The sequence below is a fragment of the Falco rusticolus genome, chromosome 8, assembly GCF_015220075.1.
Source record: "Falco rusticolus isolate bFalRus1 chromosome 8, bFalRus1.pri, whole genome shotgun sequence".
Classification (NCBI taxonomy): Eukaryota; Metazoa; Chordata; class Aves; order Falconiformes; family Falconidae; genus Falco; species Falco rusticolus.
The window spans coordinates 54,138,058-54,157,993 of NC_051194.1; the positions used below are offsets into that span (position 1 = coordinate 54,138,058).

The following is a 19,936-nucleotide window of genomic DNA, read 5'->3' on the forward strand; positions in this document are numbered from 1 at the left end:
GCAGACCACAAAACTGTTCGTTTGCTAGAGCCTGGCTGTGTAATAGGTGTTTTTCATTTACTGTGCAATACAGTCTATGTCATACAGTGCATTTTCATGTAGAGTTTGCTAAACGTAACACTCATCAAGGGGCTGTGACATTCTATCACACTTGATGGGGAAGAGTTGCCTTTAAAAACCTATGACAGGAAACCACACAATTACTTAAAGTCAATATTAAAATAGGAGGTAAAGCCTCTAAGCCACGTTAGATCTAGATATTACTTACATGGTAAAAACATTCCTTTCCCAGAAAAGGCTCTTAAATTGAGAAACCATGGGCAAATCAATGGAAGAAAAATTCAGCAGCTGCTTTTTAACCTATGCAAACTTGTATTGTGCACCATCCCCTGCACCATGGAATTTCCTACAGTGGGAAGAACCACCATTTTTTTGCAGGGAGCCTGCCACCAGAGAGTTCTGGCTGATGCACCATAGCTCTTTGTGGAGAGAGTGACTGTTTTCTCTTCCCTGCTTTTCTTCTCTGTGCTGCATGTGTTTTTATAAATGTCTGGCCCATTCCCTTCTTTGCCAGGATGAAGAGTTATAGCCTGTCTAGTCAGTTCTTGCATAGAAGCTTCTTCAGATCTTTTATCATCTTCATTGAGCTCTTTGTACCTTTTCCAGGTCTACTTTATTTCATTTGTGATTAATAGTTAATGCTTTCAGGCATCCTAAACCAACATAATCTTTAGTGCTGCTGAAAGACTTTGCAAAAGAGAAAATACAGAGAAATTCAAGATGAATCGTATGTTGGATCCTGCATACCTCTCAAAAAAGACATCTGAATCACCTGAACTGATAAATGTACGCATGAATTTTCTGTCTCCGTCAGTGCTCTGCACGTCCTATATCCCATTGTGCTTTTTGTGTCCTTTATCCTTTTAATGGAAATCTCTGATGGCAGTCCATGGAAGGACACAGGTTATTTCCCTTGTCCACAAAGTCTCCTTGAGGGTATCTTCTGAATGTACTGCTTGTATTGCAAAGAGCACAATGATCTGGATCTTCATAGACATGTAGGCACCGGGCTCTGATGGAAATCAGCAGGTCAGTGTCACCGGGTGGAGACTTTGTGCATTGAGAGAACGCTGATGTGAGACTGAAGCTCTGTGGAGCTTCTTGCCTCTTCGTGTGGAGCAGCTCGTGCTGGCCACTGCTTGTGGCAGGAGTCTAGGCTGGATGGTTTGATTGGAGATGGCACATCCTAGCTTCCCTCCTTCCCCCTGGCTGTCTCTTTATATTAAAGCAATGTGCGTTCAGCCCCATGGCTTGGGTTTTTTCCAGACTTTTTCCTCAGTTACTGAATTTGTTCGTCAGTCACATCTTATCATTCTTGACATGCACTTTCTTCATCCAATGCAACTTTCTTACCCTTCCCTACTCCCCGACCCTGGGCTTGTTTCATGCCTCCCACAAAACTCATTCATTCTTCACCTTCTCCCAGGAGAATGCCACTGGTTCATGTACATATGCCAACCCCTCAGCACAGGGTAGGAAGAAAAGGGGTGGCAGCAGAGCAAAATTAAACCCAACCTGTAGCAAGAATCAGGTAATTGCATACACCTGTGGGAGCCTGGGGAGGAAACAATTCTCTGAAATAGTTCTTTGCTGTGACAGCAAGTCCTGCGATTAAAATTTCAGAAGGACTGAGTGACTTAGTGAGTTGATTCCTCCTCACACTTCAGATACTTGAATTTTCTTAATTCAAAACCCCAAGGAATTAAAAGTTAAACTTTCAAAAAGATCACGGTAGTTAAGGTACAAGCTGGACCACATAAACTCCTGTTTCTGTTTCAGTGCACATCCCAAGATCTTAGTTGAAGCCCTTCTGAGGGAAAAACTTCCTCTGAAAGCAAGGGCTGCAAAATCAGCTCCTGTGGCTTCAGGTTCCTTCAATATTGGCTCTGTCCTCCCTGCCCTCCTGCCCGAACAGGCTGGAGGGGTGGCTGCTTGCCTTCTTTTCTTTTGTAGGCAGTAGGGTTGGTTGAGTAAAGATTTGGCAGGAAACAGCTACCACATGATAAAATTATATCCCAAATATTGTGATTTTACTGTCTAGAGCATGTAAGAATACAAAAGATTACTGGGTATTCTCATTTCCAGGTAGGGAGAGATTATTTTATTTGCCTGAGTATACAGTCACAGGTCATATGGGTGGGTGGCTAAATGTGGGTGGACAGCGTATTTTTGAGTCATACAAGCACAGGGGTATATTTAAGTTAAAAGAAGTCCTATGTTTATAACATTGTTGGTTAGAAAATAATACAAAGGCATGAAATAATCTTACCACTTCTGTAGGACCAAGGTTTGCAGCACAACAATTCACCGCCCAGATGTGCCCTAGGCAAGAAAATTCTAGTACTAGCTAATCCATGCCAAGTTTGCTGTAAATACAGAAGCAAGCAGACTTTGCAAATAACCTCATTCCCAATCAGTTTTCCAACTCTTTGTCTCCTTATTTCCATTTTTTTTATTTACAGTTAGATGTTTTGTGTTGCAGTTAAAAGCATTGGCTTCTGTTGGCTGTAATGGGTTCCAGGGCCCCTGCCTCTAAGGTTTTCTGACCACGAAACTGAGAGTCAAAGATGCTTAAGTGAGTCTGGGTGGAGGGACCTCAGAACAAGCTTTCTTCTGTCTTATGCTCTTTTTCAGCATGAATAAACAATGCCTCTGTTAGACAATGAGATGCTTCTGCTCCCACTGTGTGCCTGGCGTAATTGCCTGGTGTGTCTGAGTATTATGAAGTGAAGCTAAAAGCATTCTCAGCAAAGGAATGATCTACTGACCTTGACCTGGGGAGGAAACTTTTTTCATGCAAGGAAGAATTTTCACCCAAACAAACTAGAGCAGCACATGGCCTTGAAGATCCTTTCCTGTTATCACCTCCATACTTCATTTTCACATCAGTGTCTTTGTGTTGCTTGTTCAGTTGCAGAATAATTGAGTGTGTTCCTTCAGCATATGGAAGGACAGAATTAAATTGGGATGGCAGCTGCATCAGGAAGTCTGCCCCTGGAGTTACTGAACTGCCCCCTTTTTAGGGGTCCATGGCCCTGGGGAGGGCATAGAGAGCTGGAGTGGGATGTAGATGCCGCGTTCCGGTTTTCTACTGTAAGCTGGTTCTCCTGCGTGTATTTATGGGGAAGAATCTGCCAGAAATTAGCCCAGGACATGCTTTTTACCATTTGTAGTAGCTGACGTGATGGTGATCCCAAAGATAGCATTAGGGTATTTTCAGAGATCGTACTGTAGCAGAGATAGAATTAGTTTTAAATGTTAGGTAAGACCTTTGAAGAATCAAAAAATTGTAGAGGCAGCATTTTTTTTTTCCTAATTTAAAGCTCACTGAGTAAAGTTAAGATCATGTGAAAATGTGTCATGCTTGATGACATCTCAGTGAAACTGGAAGAAATAAGGGATGTAAAAGTAATTAAAGTATGCAGATAAGGAAAAGAACGCACCAGTGTAGTTAAAGTGCTGGTTCTGGAGTGAGATTTTGTTGTGCGGGTTTTTGCTTAGCAGTTAAGTTTGTAGCACCTCTCTGCTAAATGGTCCAAACTGCCTCACCTGCATGCAGAGTAGCTCCACTGAAGTTGGCAAGAGCACAGATCTGTCAGCGTGGAGAATATGGGGTAACATTAGCATAATTAATTAATGGCTCACTAGCTAATCTTAGCTGACATTTATCATGGAGTCTCATGAGAGAAGAGATGCAACATCAAATCAACGTGTCTTAGCAAAGTCAGTGTGGGGGAAAAGAAATCCTGGAAAATGTCACTCCAGTCTTTTCGTGGGCTGCCTTTACCGGACCCTGTCCGAACACAAGTATTGATCAGTGCGACTGAGAGTACAGCAAGCACAGAGCTATGTAGCCTGTTGGCAGTAGCTGCGGCAAATCCACAGTTTGGCTGGCATTCCTTCCAACAACAAGCTTGGAAATCGGAGTCTGAGAATTAGGCAACTGTAAGCTTGGTAGCGTGTGCTGCTGTCAGCTTCTGTACCTGTGCAATAAATAAGCAGAAGATGACTTTACTTCAGCCGTTTATATGCACTGAAAATTATAATGGCAGTTGCAATGGGGAGGGGAACCAAGCATTCCGTGTTCATTTTTATTAACCAGCCAGTGTTTGTTTCTGACAAGTTTTCAGCTGGCCAAACTTGTGAAATGTTGACAGCCACAGTGCTTTTAGTGTTACGTGTTTGTGGGTATTTCTAGTAGCTCTACCTTTCTTTTTTCCGCAGCCTGCAACGACAATATCAAGTTGTATATTTCTTCTTCCCTGACTGATGAAGAATTAAGAATTTTTCCCCTTAAGTAGTATTGTGAGCATTCTTATGTAGCCCGTACTCCAGCTCAGCTCTGTTGTCCTTCCGGATTTTCAACTGCCTTCTTGCCAAGGTTTGAAGTGACCACTGGGGTAGGAGGGAAATAAATAAATAATAATAATAATAATAAAAAAAATCTGTTGGAGAGGTGTTTCCTTGATGCTATCTGAATCTGCTTTTCCCTTCAAAATCATCATCTTAAAGTTTTTCTCTGTTCTTTGTGTTTTGAAAAATTATCTGTAATAAGTGGGGCAAATCTTTTATAATTGCTTCAGTAGCAAATAACAGACTGTAAAAGTATCAGTAAGGACTGAGTTGTTGAGTGTTTATTTAACTGAGATTTTTCAACTCTATATTTATTCATATTATGGAAGAACCACCAAGTACCATGTAGAAAGGTTTAATTTCCAGTTAAATTACTGCAGTGCTTTGAAAACCAAAGAGGTGAGGAGGGGGAAGCTGTGCAGAGGGTGACAAAATATTTCAGTGGGGAAAGACCACTTCAGTGTGCCCACCCTGAGCAATCCTGTAGCAAACTGGTGAGCTCAATTACCCCTGAAAGTCCCTGAGAGGGCCATGTAGTGCAGCTGCCTCTTCGAGTGTTTCCCTGTCTGATCAGACCCCAAATAACTTTACCTGCACACAGCCCTTGGAGATAGCTCTGTTTATTTTTCTTTTTTTTTTTTTTTTCTGTGCCTCCTGCACTGAGCGTGAAAAAGCCAATGTAGTTACAGTGTTGGTGAGTCTTTTTCTCTGCCAGGTTTGTAAGTCAGGGCCTTGGCATGGGTCATTTAGATGGTCGCTGGCTGACGGCTGCGGAGCCTCATGTTTCAAACAAGCCTGCCAAATGCAATGGCTTCTCTAAAGTGCACAGAGAGGGCTGGCGATGCCCATTTGAAATTGTGCTTGGTGGAAAAATCAATGCAGTGTGTCTGACTCTGAGGTGCTCCCCTGGGAGCAATCCTGTCCTTGCTCAGGGCTCATTTCTACGAGTCTCCTGGAAACAAAAGACTCTACTGAGAAATTTGGGAGTCTTCTGGCTGCCAGGAAATGTCCCTGCTTCCCGGCAGCACTTCTTCCATCCTTCAGCCCCTCCAGCTCCCTGAGGCAGGAGAGATCGCAGGTAGGATTGAGCAGGGGCTGCTTCTGTTTTTACTGAATCAGGAGAAGACAAAGCTGTCATGGTGCCTCATCTTAAAATCTGGAGAAGAATTGTGTACACTTAAATCCAGAGAGACTTGTGTTTCTTCGTGTTGGCACATTTACTGACTGGTGGTATTGCTTCTTTAGTGCTTTTGCCATCCTTATCGTGGACCAAATTTATTGGTAATAAGTTTTTGCCTTATTTCTTGTTTCAGATATCACTTACAGTCGTCATGGTGCTGTTGTTATGGTTACCATCTCCTTCACCAGCTAAAATGCGTTTCCTCTCTCCTGCAGGAAGGAATAATGATTAGTGATATATGGGTGTGTGTGAGGGTGTTCGATGAATGGTAAATGGTGCAAAACCACAGCATTGTAGATAGAAACGGTTTGTTGAAAAGGGGTGATATTGGAGCAGGAAGGGGTGTGCAGGGATTCTTCTGGCTTTTTAGCTAGAAGTGAGCTTTACAGTAGACAGGTTTTTTGCATGCAGAAGCTGCTAGTACCATGCTTTTACCATTGCAAGAGAAAAGGGCACCTGGTTTTAGATTTCTGTAGCTTGAGCAAGTTTATCAGTCCCTGGTCATGGGAGCAAGGGCAGCCCTGCATGCCAGGCAACCTTGTGTCGTGGGAGAGGAGCATGCAACAGCAGGTTGTCTCCGGTGTGCTCTGCTGTCCAGCAATCTAGAGGGATGAATGACTTCCCCAGGGAGGAAGGGCTCTGACAGTCAAGCGTAGCAGCTGAAAGACTTGTTCGCATATGTTTACCTCTTTCAGTGTTCTCCAGCAAGATGGACCTGCTTGCTGCCAATGGAAATGCAACTGGTGCTGCACCTCGTCCCTCCTGTACACCGCCTGGGTGTGCTGCTTGGCCAAGCAGGGTTTGTTACTCAGTACAGAGTAGAGGGGCTCTGTCAGGTTCCCTTTTCTCCCAGTGAAGGCATTCCCCGTCACCAGGAGCTGTACAGCTCCTGCAGCAGGGTGACCCACCCTTCCGACCTGCCTGTCTCCGCTGATGCCCAGCCCAGCTTGTGGGAAACTCGGAGAGGGGTTTAAATCCCTGCACCCACAGGGCAGGACAGCGTGCAGGAGGGAGCGGAGTGTGTGGAGCGGGAGCAGCCGCTCCTCTGGCGCTCTGCTCATCTTCTGCCGAGCCACTGCTGCAGGTCTGATCGACTGCTTCAGAGCCTGCAGCCATCTCTCCTTCTCAGCTCTGGCAAAGCTGCAGATTGCGGTAAATTTTCTTCGTCTTTCCACAGTGAGCCTCCTTTGTTCAGCCTCTGGTCCAGGCACCATCCGTTATTTTTCATCTGTTTTCTGATCCAAGGTACGATCAAAAGGATTTTCTACAAAGAATATGTGACTATTGACTAACTGTTTGCAGTGTGGAAATGGAAAAGCCTTTGAAAAATGCCAAAAACTAATACAAGTGTGAGAAGAACGCTGCCTGCATTTTTAACAGTTGCAAGGTGGTATTTAAGAGGGTAGTCTTGCTCGTATTTTCTAGAAAGAAGGAACTAGCTGCAAATTAATAGTTCAAGCAGTGGATAAGGAAGAAATAAATGAGATCTGTTTTAAATTACCAGAGAAGCTTGTCCATCCTTTATTAGGCTTGAGAGGTAGAGTGCCTCAATTGGAAGAATGTATAATTCTAATAATATACCATAGTACCAGAATTATGGCACTTAGATGTTTAGCATCAAGTGGACTTTTGTTAATCATTTAGTGGCTTCTGAACCATGACCAAGCATTTTAAGTAAGAGGGAAGCTAACATGTTCCCTGTCAGATGCCACGAGACTTCTTCCCCATGCACGCTGTTTACTGTGATTCTTTTTGATCAGTGTGAAGCACACTGCTCACATCTGGAAATAATCAAATTAATTTGAGAAAAGATGCACATTAGCTGAAATGAAGGCGTGAAATGTGGCTGCAAAGCTCTGCATGTGTTGATGCATCCAAAATTAGCCCTCATGTTTTGTAGATATGTGGGGAGTCCATGAAGACAATAGCACCATTAGGGTTTGGGTCCTACAAACTACAGACTGAGCTTTTTGATGGTGGCAGGAGGTTATTGGAATTTGTCCATCTAGATTTCCCATTCTGTCTCTTGTTTCTATTCCAGCCTCATGATACCTACCCACTTTCCTTGGCTCTTCTAAACCTAAGTTGTCAGTAAGTTAAATTTACTGACTATTTTTTGGGGACCTTTTAATCCACAGTGCCTGATACTTAAATTTCAGACACAACATCTCAATTGGCCAGTTGGTATGTGGACATGAATTAAAGGTTTTCTTGGTTGTGTTATTTACCAGTAGACATTAGATTGCACCCCATATATGTATGTAGTTTGGGTTTTTTGCATTAAGGAAGCATGGAAGTTTTTTATGGGTTTGGGGTGTTTCAGTGTAACTCATTTTGAAGAACATCTTAATTTCATTCTTCTCTACTTCTTGGTTCCCTCTCTTCAATTATTTATTAACACCTCACCTCATAAATTCCTTTTCTCTGAAAGAATTTATCAGAATTTCTTAGATTTCATAATTTAGGCAGTCTCATTCGGGAGTTTTAGAAGCTCTAGGTACCCGAGGTCATGGTAGCCGTGTCTCTGAGCCCCAGCCTGCCTCCACAGAGCAACCCCACCCTCTTCTTGCTCTGGCCTTGGGAGCAGGGTGGCTGAGTCAGTGCTATGCTGTGTCCAAGCTAAATAGCCTTCTGGGAAGCAGGATTTGGCCCTGGAGAATATCCCTGGAGGACAGGGAGCAGTTCCCCTTTCCTCCTATCTCCTCCCACTGAGCTCAGGATCTGTCCATGCCCCTTGTTTTTCTTTTTGAAGGTCTGTTGTCTGTGCAGAAAACTCCAGTGTTACTCTCTCCCCTGAGCTGGAATTGTAGCTCTTGCTCCATGGATCCAGATGGCTGTTTCTCTTAGTTAATGAGTTAGCTTCTCTGAAATCAGGTAGCCTCATTTCACTGTGAATGGGCTCATAGACACAGGAGCAGGTAAAACCATGGCCTGAAGCAGGAAGGCAGGGTATTTGCAAAATCCTTCAGTATTCGCCTAATTCTGTTCTCTTAAAAAGTGAAATCTGTAGAAAATTCATCTGCTTACATGCAAAGGCAATGTTAATATAATGCTAAGATGATTCTGCAAGATGTACTCACAAAATATTTAGAAGGACAGCTAGCATGACAGGGTGTTTACATCAGCATTATCTTGGGTTTTGCATATCATGATCTCATGATCTGTATTACTGCAGGTGATTTGTTGTGTGTTGAGTTCAAAACAGTCAGGTGCTTCAACCCAGCTGTGGCAGCAGGAGCTGGTGTCACATATAAGAGCATATGGGGAGGGCTGTGCATGGCCCACAGATGTGGGTCAGTATCACTGATGTCTGTGGTGCATAACAGCACCTGCTTGATCCCTCTGGAAGGAGGGGGCATTGCCACCCCGCTCCCATACCCTGATTTGCACAGCTGGCTTTGATTTGGCTTCAAGGTGAGGAACATACTGAGGGAGGAGTGTTTCCACAATGCCATGCCGTGTAGCTAACGCAGCCTGTGCTGAGGCTCATACTTGTGCCCCGTGGCATACCAGCGTGGTGTCACCAGAGGTGGCTTTGGAGTAAGGGGCCGTGCTGCGGTGTTGGTGCAGCCAAGGCTGGTACAGCCTGTGAGCCCCAGTGCCCTTCTGGCCGTGGTGCTGTGCCTGCCTGCTCACCCTGTCACTGCCACTGACTTCAGCTGATGGAGGAGAAGAGTGAGAACATACTAGTAAGATCTCTGATGATGAGGTTCTGCTACAACGGGTAGGGAAGAAAGGTTCATAAATATCCAAATTAATTTTTAATTAAGGCAATGTGATATTTTTGAGGACTGGCTGTGTCTTTTTTTTTTTTTTTTTCCCTCTGATACTTTTTGAAAGCCTTTGTTGTAGTTTATGCAAAGAATAAGAAAATTGTAGTGGAAAGAGCAACTTTTTGCTTCCCTGAAATACTGTGTTTTCCTAGATTGTCCAAATTATTCCAGGTTTGTTCTTTTTTATTTAAATTCTACCATAATATTTGTCCACTCTTGGTATTTCTATGTCAATATTTTCAAATTACCTGATTGATATAATTCCATGGTATGCTAATGAAATGACAGAAAAACAACTAGCCTATGGTAAAAAGCACACCTGTGTATTCTGGATTTGAACCTGAGCTGCAGATGAATCACGCTGCACAGCAGATAGTTATTGCTAAATTGCTGAGTATAAAGATGCATTGTGTGACTCACTCGCTGTGTTTCTACTACCATTATAAACTCTGAGAGCACTTGATGAATAACAGAGAGTCAAGAATGAATTCATCCATGTTTCACTCTGTAACCATCTATTATAAATACTGAGCCAAATTCTGCCTCCAGATACACACAGCTCTCATTGAAGCCTGCCCACTGCATTTATTTTTAAAGATAAAAGCACTTGTTACTTTCATAGAGGACTTCTGTGACACAGTGCATTGTAGGGATGTGAATAACCTTCCTCAAGAGCTTCAAGTGAAGCGGGGAGTGTCTGCCTGGAACTGGGAAGGGCACCTCAGGGATAATAGCCTCCAAACTGTGGTGTGGGATCTAACTGTTGCGTTCGTCCCAGTGATTTCCAGAGCCATGCTCCCCTCATGGTGAAGCTGATGGGCAGGTTTGTACTGCTCCTGGGACTTGCTGCCAGGTTCAAAGCGCACTGGATCGGTGGGAAAGGCCTTGAGTTAGTTTGGGGGTTGGTTTTTCCTTCCCCCACCCCCCGCTGAGCTTTCCTCAGAGAGAGGACGGGGGAATGTTTCCTTTTTTCCCAGAACAGGCTGTGTTCTGTCCTTGGACCCCAAACATTGGTGGCTTTGGATGTGTGCTACTCACTCCTGTGCAGAGGGGGACATTTGTCTTGTGGCCTCATGTTTTGGAAAGGCTCCGATCAGAAAATGTTCCCCGGTGTCCTGTGGTAAACAGACCTAGAGGCAGAGGGTTATCTCTTTGGTTCGCAGGAGGTGTCCTTTGCCCAGCTTGGGCTCGCTCCTTCATCGTTACCCCGTCAGCCCTTCTGGTATGGTTTGAGCTGGCTGCATGAGGGCTCTTGCTGTATTTGTAGGATGCCCACTGAGGAGTCTTCCATCAGGGTTGGAGGAGGGGGGGGCAAGGCAAAGAAATGCGGAGCGTGTTTACTGTTCCCGTGGTTGACTGAGCCATGTCTCGTTGCCATTGAGCTGATACTGCTCAGCCCACCGTTTTCATTACAGCTCAGAGGAAACGCTGGGCTTGGAGTTTCACCTGCTCCCGCGGTCTTCATGCAATTAGTTATCCCCAGGGACTGGTGCTGGGTCAGGGTGAGAGCAGACGGAACTGTGCTTCCCAAAACACTGGGAGGCAAAAGAGTTATTAGTCCTTTCTGGGGTGCAACTACAGCTTGAGTCACGTATTGTGAACGAAATCTTCATTTTCATGATCTACCATGATTATTTTTTTTTTCCATTCTAAAGTAGCTCTGTGAGCCTTTATTAAACAATAATATCTGATCAGAAAGGGGTTGAGTTCATTGATTGTGAATGGTTATCTGACCAGGTACCAACAGCTTTTTCTCATGTTTAGAGGTTTTCTGCAAACTGACCCGACCCTGTGGAAACTAGGGCTTTTTTCTGGTTTGTTTATTGGGGTTGTGTTAAATGTCTGCAGAATATAAGCACCATCCAGTTTTGTGCCTTCTTTTCTCTAGGCTGCTCAACCTCTGAGATAGGTGGCAGGTTGACTGCGTTCAGCTGATTTCTTATACGTGTGGGTTTTTTCTCCCAGGAAATAAAAGGTGGGAAGTGCTTTTGGAAAAGGCTTGCTGCTGGTTTTCACTTTGAAATAGCTAGCTCGGGTCAAGCCTTTGTCTCCTCCTCAGAGGCTACTTTATCATCAAAAGACAGATTATGATAGATTTTCTTTCCTAGGTTTACATATTAAGTAGCTACTAATACATTTTTCTGTGAGGAGTAGCTGAAGTCTATGGCTTGTGCAGTGGCTTCTTTTCCTGGCTTGGACAAATGAGAGCTAATTAATAGGAGTGAAATACGTGTGAAGTAGCAAATAATGATTAGTTTTGTTTATGTATAAATACTGATAGTCATAAGAGAATGCAAATGCTTGTCTGGGAAACAGCTGTTCCCCATGAGCTGTTTTGGACAAAAGGGAATGAGTGTGAATGTTCACAAAACAGCAAGTAAGAGGGGATATAAACAGGGTCAGATAGCACATATGTTTGGGAACCCAGTCAGTGTTCTCAAATGTGGTTTCTTTCATGGCTAGCAGCAGATTGCACATGCCACAGAGGACACATCACCTTGCGGTTCTGTGCCTGAAGAGCACCTGCTTTTTGCAACTGCAATGAAAACTGCAACAGCAGCTTCACTTCTTTTAGCAGTTGTGGCATTCTTCCCATTATCACCCTGGGAAGATGTCGTTGCATTATGATGACCAATTCACTTCTCATTAAGTTGGTCAACATTTAAGTGTAATTAATGAGTTAAAATTAGATTAATGAAAGGGCAGCCCTCAAGAAACTGATGCTAATAATTGCAAGGCATATGAGAGTCAGGGAGGACATGACCCATAATTTTTACCGCTTCTGATTTGTTTTGGTTTTAAAGCAGTTCACTCATGCCCAGGACAGATAAGCAGAGCCACTTCTGCATTTAAACCCTCTCTCATCTGCTGGACACGAGTTTCCCTGGCAGTATTGCTGGTAATGTGCCTGTGCTGCACCCGGTCCCTGCCTGACAGTCAGGGGCACGGTCACCCGCTCGGAGCTGATCTCTCCTGCTAATGTCGTTACAGGCCAAGTGGTGAAGGCAAGGAACCATGGCAGAGGATAGGAAAGACGAAGCCAAGGCACCGCACTGGACTTCAGGTCAGCTAACAGAGGCTTCTTCACACCCACATTCACCTGAAATTAAGGAACAGGGCGGTGCAGGTGCCGGACTGGTCAGAAGTGCCAATGGATTTCCCTACCGAGAGGACGAGGAGCCGGGGCTGGGCGCCCATGAGCAGCCGGGGACGTATGCTCGGACCAAAGAGAATGGGATCAACGGCGAGCTGTCGGCAGGGGACAGGGAGACCGCAGGTAACGCACCTCGGTGCCCTGCCACAAAACACAGGTCTCTGGAGACCACCGGATAATGCTTCTCCAAGGGAAAATGTTAGGTGGAGCCAAGCATGCCCTGGGGCATGGGAGAGCTGCTGTAAGGGAGCATGTGCTTTGGAAGGGCACTAGCTCTTCACAGCAAAAGCTGCATCTTCATCCAGGTTTGCACAGCTTACCTCCTTACCCAGGATCCTGGGCAGTGCTCTGAGAAGACTTCAGGAAAGGCATGATGGTGCCTTAGTGCGTCTTGGTAGGTGGGACAGGCTCACCTCTCTAGGGACGAGAGAACAGGCTGGCGTAGGGCGGCTTCCCAGCTCCTCTGGGCTAGGAGGGAGTAGAAAACCGCTGAGCTGTTGCACATGGATGGCTCATGTTGCTCTTGCATGTGTTTGTGCTTCTGCGTACATTTGCCTGAAGGATGGGTTCTCCCGTTACTGCTCACAAGTAACAACACCTTCTTGAAACCACCAACTCTTTGCAGAATAATGTGTTGCTCAGTCTGACCAGGAATGCCACTATTCAGTCAGCATTTATTCACCCTCGCCCAAGTGTATTTCATTGGGACTTTATCTATTTGTAAACTGTATTGGGATTTTAGGATTCAGCTTGTAATTTGAGGGGGGAAAAAAAGGGTGACTGTGTGTCAAAATAGAATATGCAAATCAAGTTGCCTGTTTTAGAAGTAAATGCTAATTCTCTCTGTGCTGAGTTCCCACTTTAAACCCCGAATACACATTGCAGGAGGAATTTCTCTTGTACAGACACAACTGCCCTTGATGCATCCATCCATGCGTGCTAAAGAGATCTTTCTAGCAATGTTTATTGGCTGTTGAAGCATTTGGAGATGCCTATTCATAATTTCTCAGCAGCTGGAGAATTTCAAGGGTCTTGGACTCTACAGTTGTTTCGAAAGCAATTGTTCTGGAAATGGATCTCTCTGCTAAAAGGGAACAAGTTTAGATTTTAAGACTCTCTTCTTGTGGATAGCCAAAATGTGAAAGTGAAAGGTAAAAGAAATCTTGTGTAAGCATTCAGATGAACACACTGTTTGGAGAGATGATAAGAAGGTCTTGTCTCTTTGCTGTAACCCAACTTTGGGCTATGCTTAGCCAGCAGATAAGCAGGAGCAGGTGTGCAGGAATCTCAGGTGGAAGATGCTGCAGTTCTTAGGGGTTGACAAGGGTTGTGGGGAGACCGAGTGTATTTTTCCTCTTTGCCACAGATTTTTCGCACAATCTTGGACAAGTCCCACCCATACACGTGGAGAAGTGGGATAAACTTTATGGGATGAAGAGGAATTTCCTATCCTTAAAAAGGGAGGAGAGAAATGCTCTTCTCAAGCTCTTTCACGCTCAGGTTCTGAGTGGTGATGACTGTCTGAGACAGACAGGACCATTTAATTGAGGAGTTTGCAACTAACGGGTGAGAAGAGGCAGGAACCCACTGCTGCCCAGCAGCAGGTGTTGTTGTCATGTATTTTCGTGTTGCTTTCTGAGGCAAGGGGTTAAAAAGCAGGACAGGAAAAAAATGAGGCAGTATGGTCTAGGGCAGGCAGTGCGAGTGGGGACTCACATTTGCCAAGGGAACAAACTACTCTTGATTCAGGTAATGTTCTCTGATCACCACCGTATGGCCTCATTGCCTCCTCTCCTGCTTTTTTTCTCAGTGTCTGCTTAGATTGAGAGATCTCTGGTGTGGGGACTTACTGTCGATACGTACAGTTTTTGTTTGGGAGTCTTATATAGCTTGTCACGTGGCATCCTTGTTTGTCCTTGAACATCAGAAGAGTCCCTAAAAATGCTTGCCTTCATGCATGAATTCCTAGCTCTCTGGAAACTTGTACACTGCACATGCACACACTGACTAAGCCCATATTTGATTAATGCAATGTAAAGCATCTTACTTAAGATGTATTTAACTATTTTTCTCTTTCTGAAGGAGAAACCTGTTGGCAACTTACTGTACTGACAAAAGGGGACCAGGGCAGTTTTGCCATTTTACACTAGTATTTCCTAGCTGGATGTGCTTAAAGCTTTGTGAAGCAGGAACTTTAAAGTGGATTTTTGGTGTTTGATTCAAAGTTAGATCTTGAAATCAGGATTGCCATTTGCCACCAAATTCAGTCATCTTTGCTGTGTTTGTCTGCTTGCAAATTCTAACTGCAGTGGGGTGGTGTATCAGGTAAGGTTTTTAAATGCCGCTCCGATACACATAATTACCAATGAAGTGAATCGTTTAATCATTTGTAGTAGCTTACCTATTCCAATCAGCTGAGAAGAAAATGCACAGGAAGCCAAGGTCAACTGAGATGATTAAGCCAAACTGTGAGTTTGAGTGGATTTACAGGGATTTTATTTCCCTGGTGCAAGTCCAGCACCATAACCTAGGAAAATCTCTGGCTTCTCATCGTGTCAGAGTTCGTAAATGCCCAGCAACTGCAATAACCAGCTCAGCCACAGTGAAGCCCGAGTATAAACAGGGCATTTCCCCAGCAGCTGCCCATCGCCCCATCCCTGGTGATGAGAGCTCAGTTACATTTTGAGGCATTTTGCCTGAGGAAGCTCTGCAGTACCTGACTGACCCAAGAGCTGGGGTTCAGTCACGAAATGGACCTCTCCTAGGGAGGGGTATTCTGCAGCAGTGCAATAGTCCCTTCAGGGCACAGAAAAGCAGCAGGGTGTACCCATTTGCAGGGCTCGTGCTGTAAAATCCGAGGGCTGTGTGTTAAGGGGAAGGTTAGAGCCAGGCCACCGGGACAAAAGCACCTTATGTCAACACTGATGCAGAGGCAAGGGGTGTTACTAGGGGAGGATATAACAGTTCTTGCCAAAACGCATCTAATCGATCACTGCAAGTGACATTTTTAGATTTGCACAGTTAAAATTTGCCTTCCTGTATATATGTGTCTCTCTCTCTTGGCATCTGTCTAAGAGTTATTGAGTCTGACCTCAATTTTGGAATCCTCTGAATCTGGCTGTTGTGTTGCCTTTGATTGATCTGTCTCGGTATCGTGCTGGTAATGGCTGCATTATGGAGACACATCAATGCCCTCCTTTCAAATGGACCGATGGGAACGTGGGAGAACGCACAGTGCTGCGGGCAGGGCAGCCTCAGGGCCTGATCCGGCAGCCACTGAAGTCAAAGGCAAATACGTATGAGAGAACAGGCCGGGGTTTTTGGCATAGTGCATAGGAAGCTGTTATGGACATGATATAAGTAAGAGTGGTAACGCAGCTATTCCTTTTTATATGTATTTGTGTATATAAATTTATATATATACTTGGGCTGCCCTTGGCAGACCATCTCAACCCCGCTTCATCCTCAGCCCCGTGCCTCTGCCAGCTGCAAGTCCCATGCTGCTCCCGAGGAGCTCCTGAGAACACCTTGCCTTTGACACGCTCTGTAGCATCCCGCAGCCACGACCCACCAAGTTTCAGTGTCCTCCCTCTGATTCATGCCTGTCCGTGTCCTTTTCACTTACACACACACACACAGGGCATCTTTGGTGAGGATTTTGGAAGTATTAAGAGTGGAGGATGAGATCTGTAGCTCTTGTTAAGCCAAACATTTTCATGTCACACGAGATGTGTGCTGCAAAGGAGACGTGATAGAGTAACCTTCAGAAACTCACTCTGGAACAGGCTGATGTGGGAAGCTTCGGATTGGACCCCACGGTAGAGCACAGGATGTGTTTGTCTTGCGATGGAATATGAAAAGCTGTGGTCAGGTAACTGGGAGGAAGCTGGGGGGCAGTACAGGTGTGCTGCGGCATTCTCTGGGAAACAGCAGTTCAACACAATCCATCTTATTTGACTTGCAAGGAACATCAAGCTGCAGAGATTTGTTTTTTTACACTTAAAATGCATTTATTGTTCTTCTCAGTAATGTAATGAATAACCTGTCAAATTTATGTAATTAGGGGCAAAAGTGGTTAGATTCATTATGAAGCATCTTCTACAGTATGTCTTTATGTACAGTGACTCAACTGAGTCACTTTATTATATGCCAAATTCAGGTTTATAATTGGAGGGGGTTTGGATTACCCACACAGTTATTTGATGAATTATTTTCTTGACAGATGAAGGGAAAGCATTTCCTGAAATCCTATTACCAGAGCCTCAGGACAGTGGCTCTGTCCTGGTGTCAGTCAATGTTAAGGATGGTAACACATCCTGCCAGAGTGGCAAACAGAGCCCTTCATTAATTGGCAGGGTACCCAAACCATGTGGGATGCAAAGAGACTGCCGGAAAATTGTGGCAGAGTTCCTGACTCAGCACAGCGGACCAACTGCAGGTTGAGTGCTCCTGCCTTGTTTTTCAGAGCTCTTGACTCATAGGAAAGGTGGGTGAGAGGGAGCTCATGACAGATAAATGAGAGAGGCCAGCTTTTCTGATGGCTGGGGGGACCCAGAGATGTCAGTCTCTAAGTGAAACAGAAAGAGCAGGGAGACCTAGACCTGTGAAGAGGAATGAAGAAGTGGCAGTATTGAGCTGAGGAAGGAGTACGCGACCCGGGAATGGTGGGGGAACAGATCCAGCGGTGGGAGAGCTAGGGGAGCTAAAAAGGGCCAAGAGCTGGCGAGATGAAAGCTGTGAGGGAGCAAAGCAGGGGCAGGAAATGGCAGGGAAAAAAGAAAAAAAATTAAGATAAGGTAAGGACAGTAGAAAGAGGTTCAGTTTTATCTGTTCATCCAGAGCCAACTCAGTTTTTGCATGATGGCAGATACTACCCTAAAGAGGAGGGGATTCAGAATAGCACAGTCTGCAGGGAACAACTGACGAGAAAAGTGGGAAGGGGCAAATCGTCTTACAGCCCTAAATGTAATTTATTGTAATTGAGCCATTTGTTTTAGGCTTTGTTCAGCTGGACCAAATGGACATCTGCAACAAATCTATTCCTGTGGCCAAGTACTCATTAAATAAGCATATTTCAATAATCTGCAGGGAATGTGAGTCTGAAAGATTGCCCTGGCATAGCCAGTAATACTTGAGCAGAGGTGGGGAGTCCCTTTAGGCTGGCTGTGCAAAAACAACATGTTGAAGACAGGGATTGTGCTCGTTACAGCCACCTGGCAGTGCATCAAGGAAACAGTCTGTATCCCATCACCTTCCATAGCCTTGCCCTGTAGTCAGTCTCCAGGTAAAGAGGATCTTGTTCACAGCGGTCATCACCACTGCACTTAGAAAATCACTACGATGCTTAGTTCTGCAGGCTCAGGGCCCTCAGCTCAGAAGGGCCAGGCCTGGAGCATCAGTGATGGCAGGCTGTGTTGGGGCAGGATTGCAGCCCTGTGCATGGGGTCAGTAAACACAACAGCTTCTACAGGCTGAAACTTCACTGAGTCGTCTCCTGGTCCCATGTGAAAAAAATATGTTCCCCCACCCACCCACTCCCCTAGTGACATCTCGTTTAATCTTTTCCTTTTTCTCTCTCTCGTGCTATACAAGTGATAATACTCAGATGGCACTGCCAGTACACATATAGACATGCCTTCTTTGTCTTTCCAGCAGGACGGCTTTGTCAGAGCTTTCCTTTTCATTTGGCTGCGTGCACTGGCTGTCCTGCTGATGCCTAAGCCCTCCTGGAGTTAGCAGAGCCCTCCACAAACTCCCTGGATGCCTTTTTCCCAAAGGAGCCTCCCTGCCCTGTTGTCAGACGTGCATTTTCAACAAGCGGCTTGTCTCAAGCAACACAGACAAAATGCACAGAAGGATGCAAAATCGATGACATTCAAAGATAAATGTGATTGCTGTGTTTGTCCCATTTCAGTTGTTTATTTTACAGAGCTGGAAGAATGCATCTTATCATGTCATTCATGGCTCCCATGGGAAAGAAGCTGTTAATTAGGCATTTTGATCTTCCACCCTTTGCCCAGGGAATGTGACAGTAATTACTGTGCACCATCATTTTTGCCAATTTAGATACAGGCAAACATACCGTGCTTCTGAAACTTTTCTTCTCTGTGTTAAAGAGTGATGCAAGTGTCATTTTCTGGGACACACTATTGCAATATTTTAGGCACGTTCATATTATGTTGCTGAAGATAGCGTAGGTGGAGGTAGCAGAGCCTCTTTGGGGCACTTGTAGAAAATGGGGGGTTTAGCGTTCTCTGTTAAGCTTACTCTAGAGGTCCTTCTCAGCTGCTGTTCTGCAGAGGATCAGGAATGAAACCACAGAAATTCATCTTTTGCTGTGTGTGCCCTACCCCCAGCTATCTTCCGTCTGACTCTGAATACTTAATAACTGCTGTAGAGACGAGTCTGCAGGTTTTTCTGTGTCTGGCACTTGTATTGGTCACTGAATCCAGTAAGACATCCCGTTTTGTCCAACCATGTCCTCTCTGAGAGGCTTCCTGGGACTTCAGAAATCAGTCAGTGATTGAAATGTATTAGTAGGAGCAGGAGGGTCTGGCACAGTTTTGGGCAGTTCAAGCGTGCAAAAATTACTGCCTGAAAGGGGGTGGGGCGAGATAACCCAGTGTGCAGGTGCTGTTGACTCCCACAGCTGGGAGTCAGATACCCAGAGGAGTTTAGCCATCGGTCTCTTTTATCCCTAAAGGTCCTCTGAAAATGGCAGTGTGGGGTTCAGATTTGCTTTTGAAAACCGTATTCCAAACCAGGTGCAGTCATCAAGAGTCAACAGTTGCATCGTGCTGTGTCAGTGTTGAATCTGGCCAAGAGAAGGCATCAAGCAGCCATTTCTTTTGGGCTCCCTGTTGGTGTTTTGGTTCACTCTGCTGTGCTCTTGTTAGGCTATGAGCATCTTAAGAGGGAATTGCATGAGCAGCTGTGCTTCCTTAAGGAGTAAGAGCAAAATGCCTGTGATTGTGTTGGCCTGGCAACCAGCACTCAGTCAGTGCCATCAGTGTTCCCAGAAAACATAATTGGTAACAACCTTAGAGATGCAACAAGGAGCAATGAGGCCGGGATATGGAGGAAATATCTTTCATAACATGTTGTTCCTACCACACTGGAAATTCAGACTGTACGCCATGAGTGCTGTTTATCAAAGCTGCCTTTTGAAAATATCTGCAGCCATTCTTGGGCGGCTGCTGTAGCCAGGATAGCTATTGCTGTTGAAGGATGAAGCCTACCAAATACGGAACATATCCCGGGAGTCAGATTTTCACTTTTGTCTCTTCTTTTTGTGGACAAAAATTTGCCCTTTGTCTGTTCGCCTCTACCCTCCCTCCCCGCCATCCGTGTTTGGCTGCCTGCTCTGGTGGGGGCTGTAATGAGGACTTTGCTGTTTCTGTGGGCTGGATCTTGACC

General features: G+C 45.0%; 1 protein-coding gene across 43 annotated transcripts in view; it reads left to right on the top strand.

Annotated features, from left to right (window-relative positions):
* Positions 1-19,936, top strand: part of MAP2 (microtubule associated protein 2) — a 235,633-nt gene that overhangs the window by 150,727 nt on the left and 64,970 nt on the right. For 42 of the 43 annotated variants that reach the window (XM_037397661.1, XM_037397681.1, XM_037397683.1 and 39 more), the window contains one exon: positions 12,358-12,643. In XM_037397661.1, coding sequence (XP_037253558.1) covers positions 12,382-12,643 — 262 coding nt within the window. In that variant the 5' untranslated portion in view covers positions 12,358-12,381. Of the gene's footprint in view, positions 1-5,320; positions 5,492-12,357; positions 12,644-19,936 lie in introns of those variants that run through there. The other variant, XM_037397675.1, reaches the window with a different exon arrangement.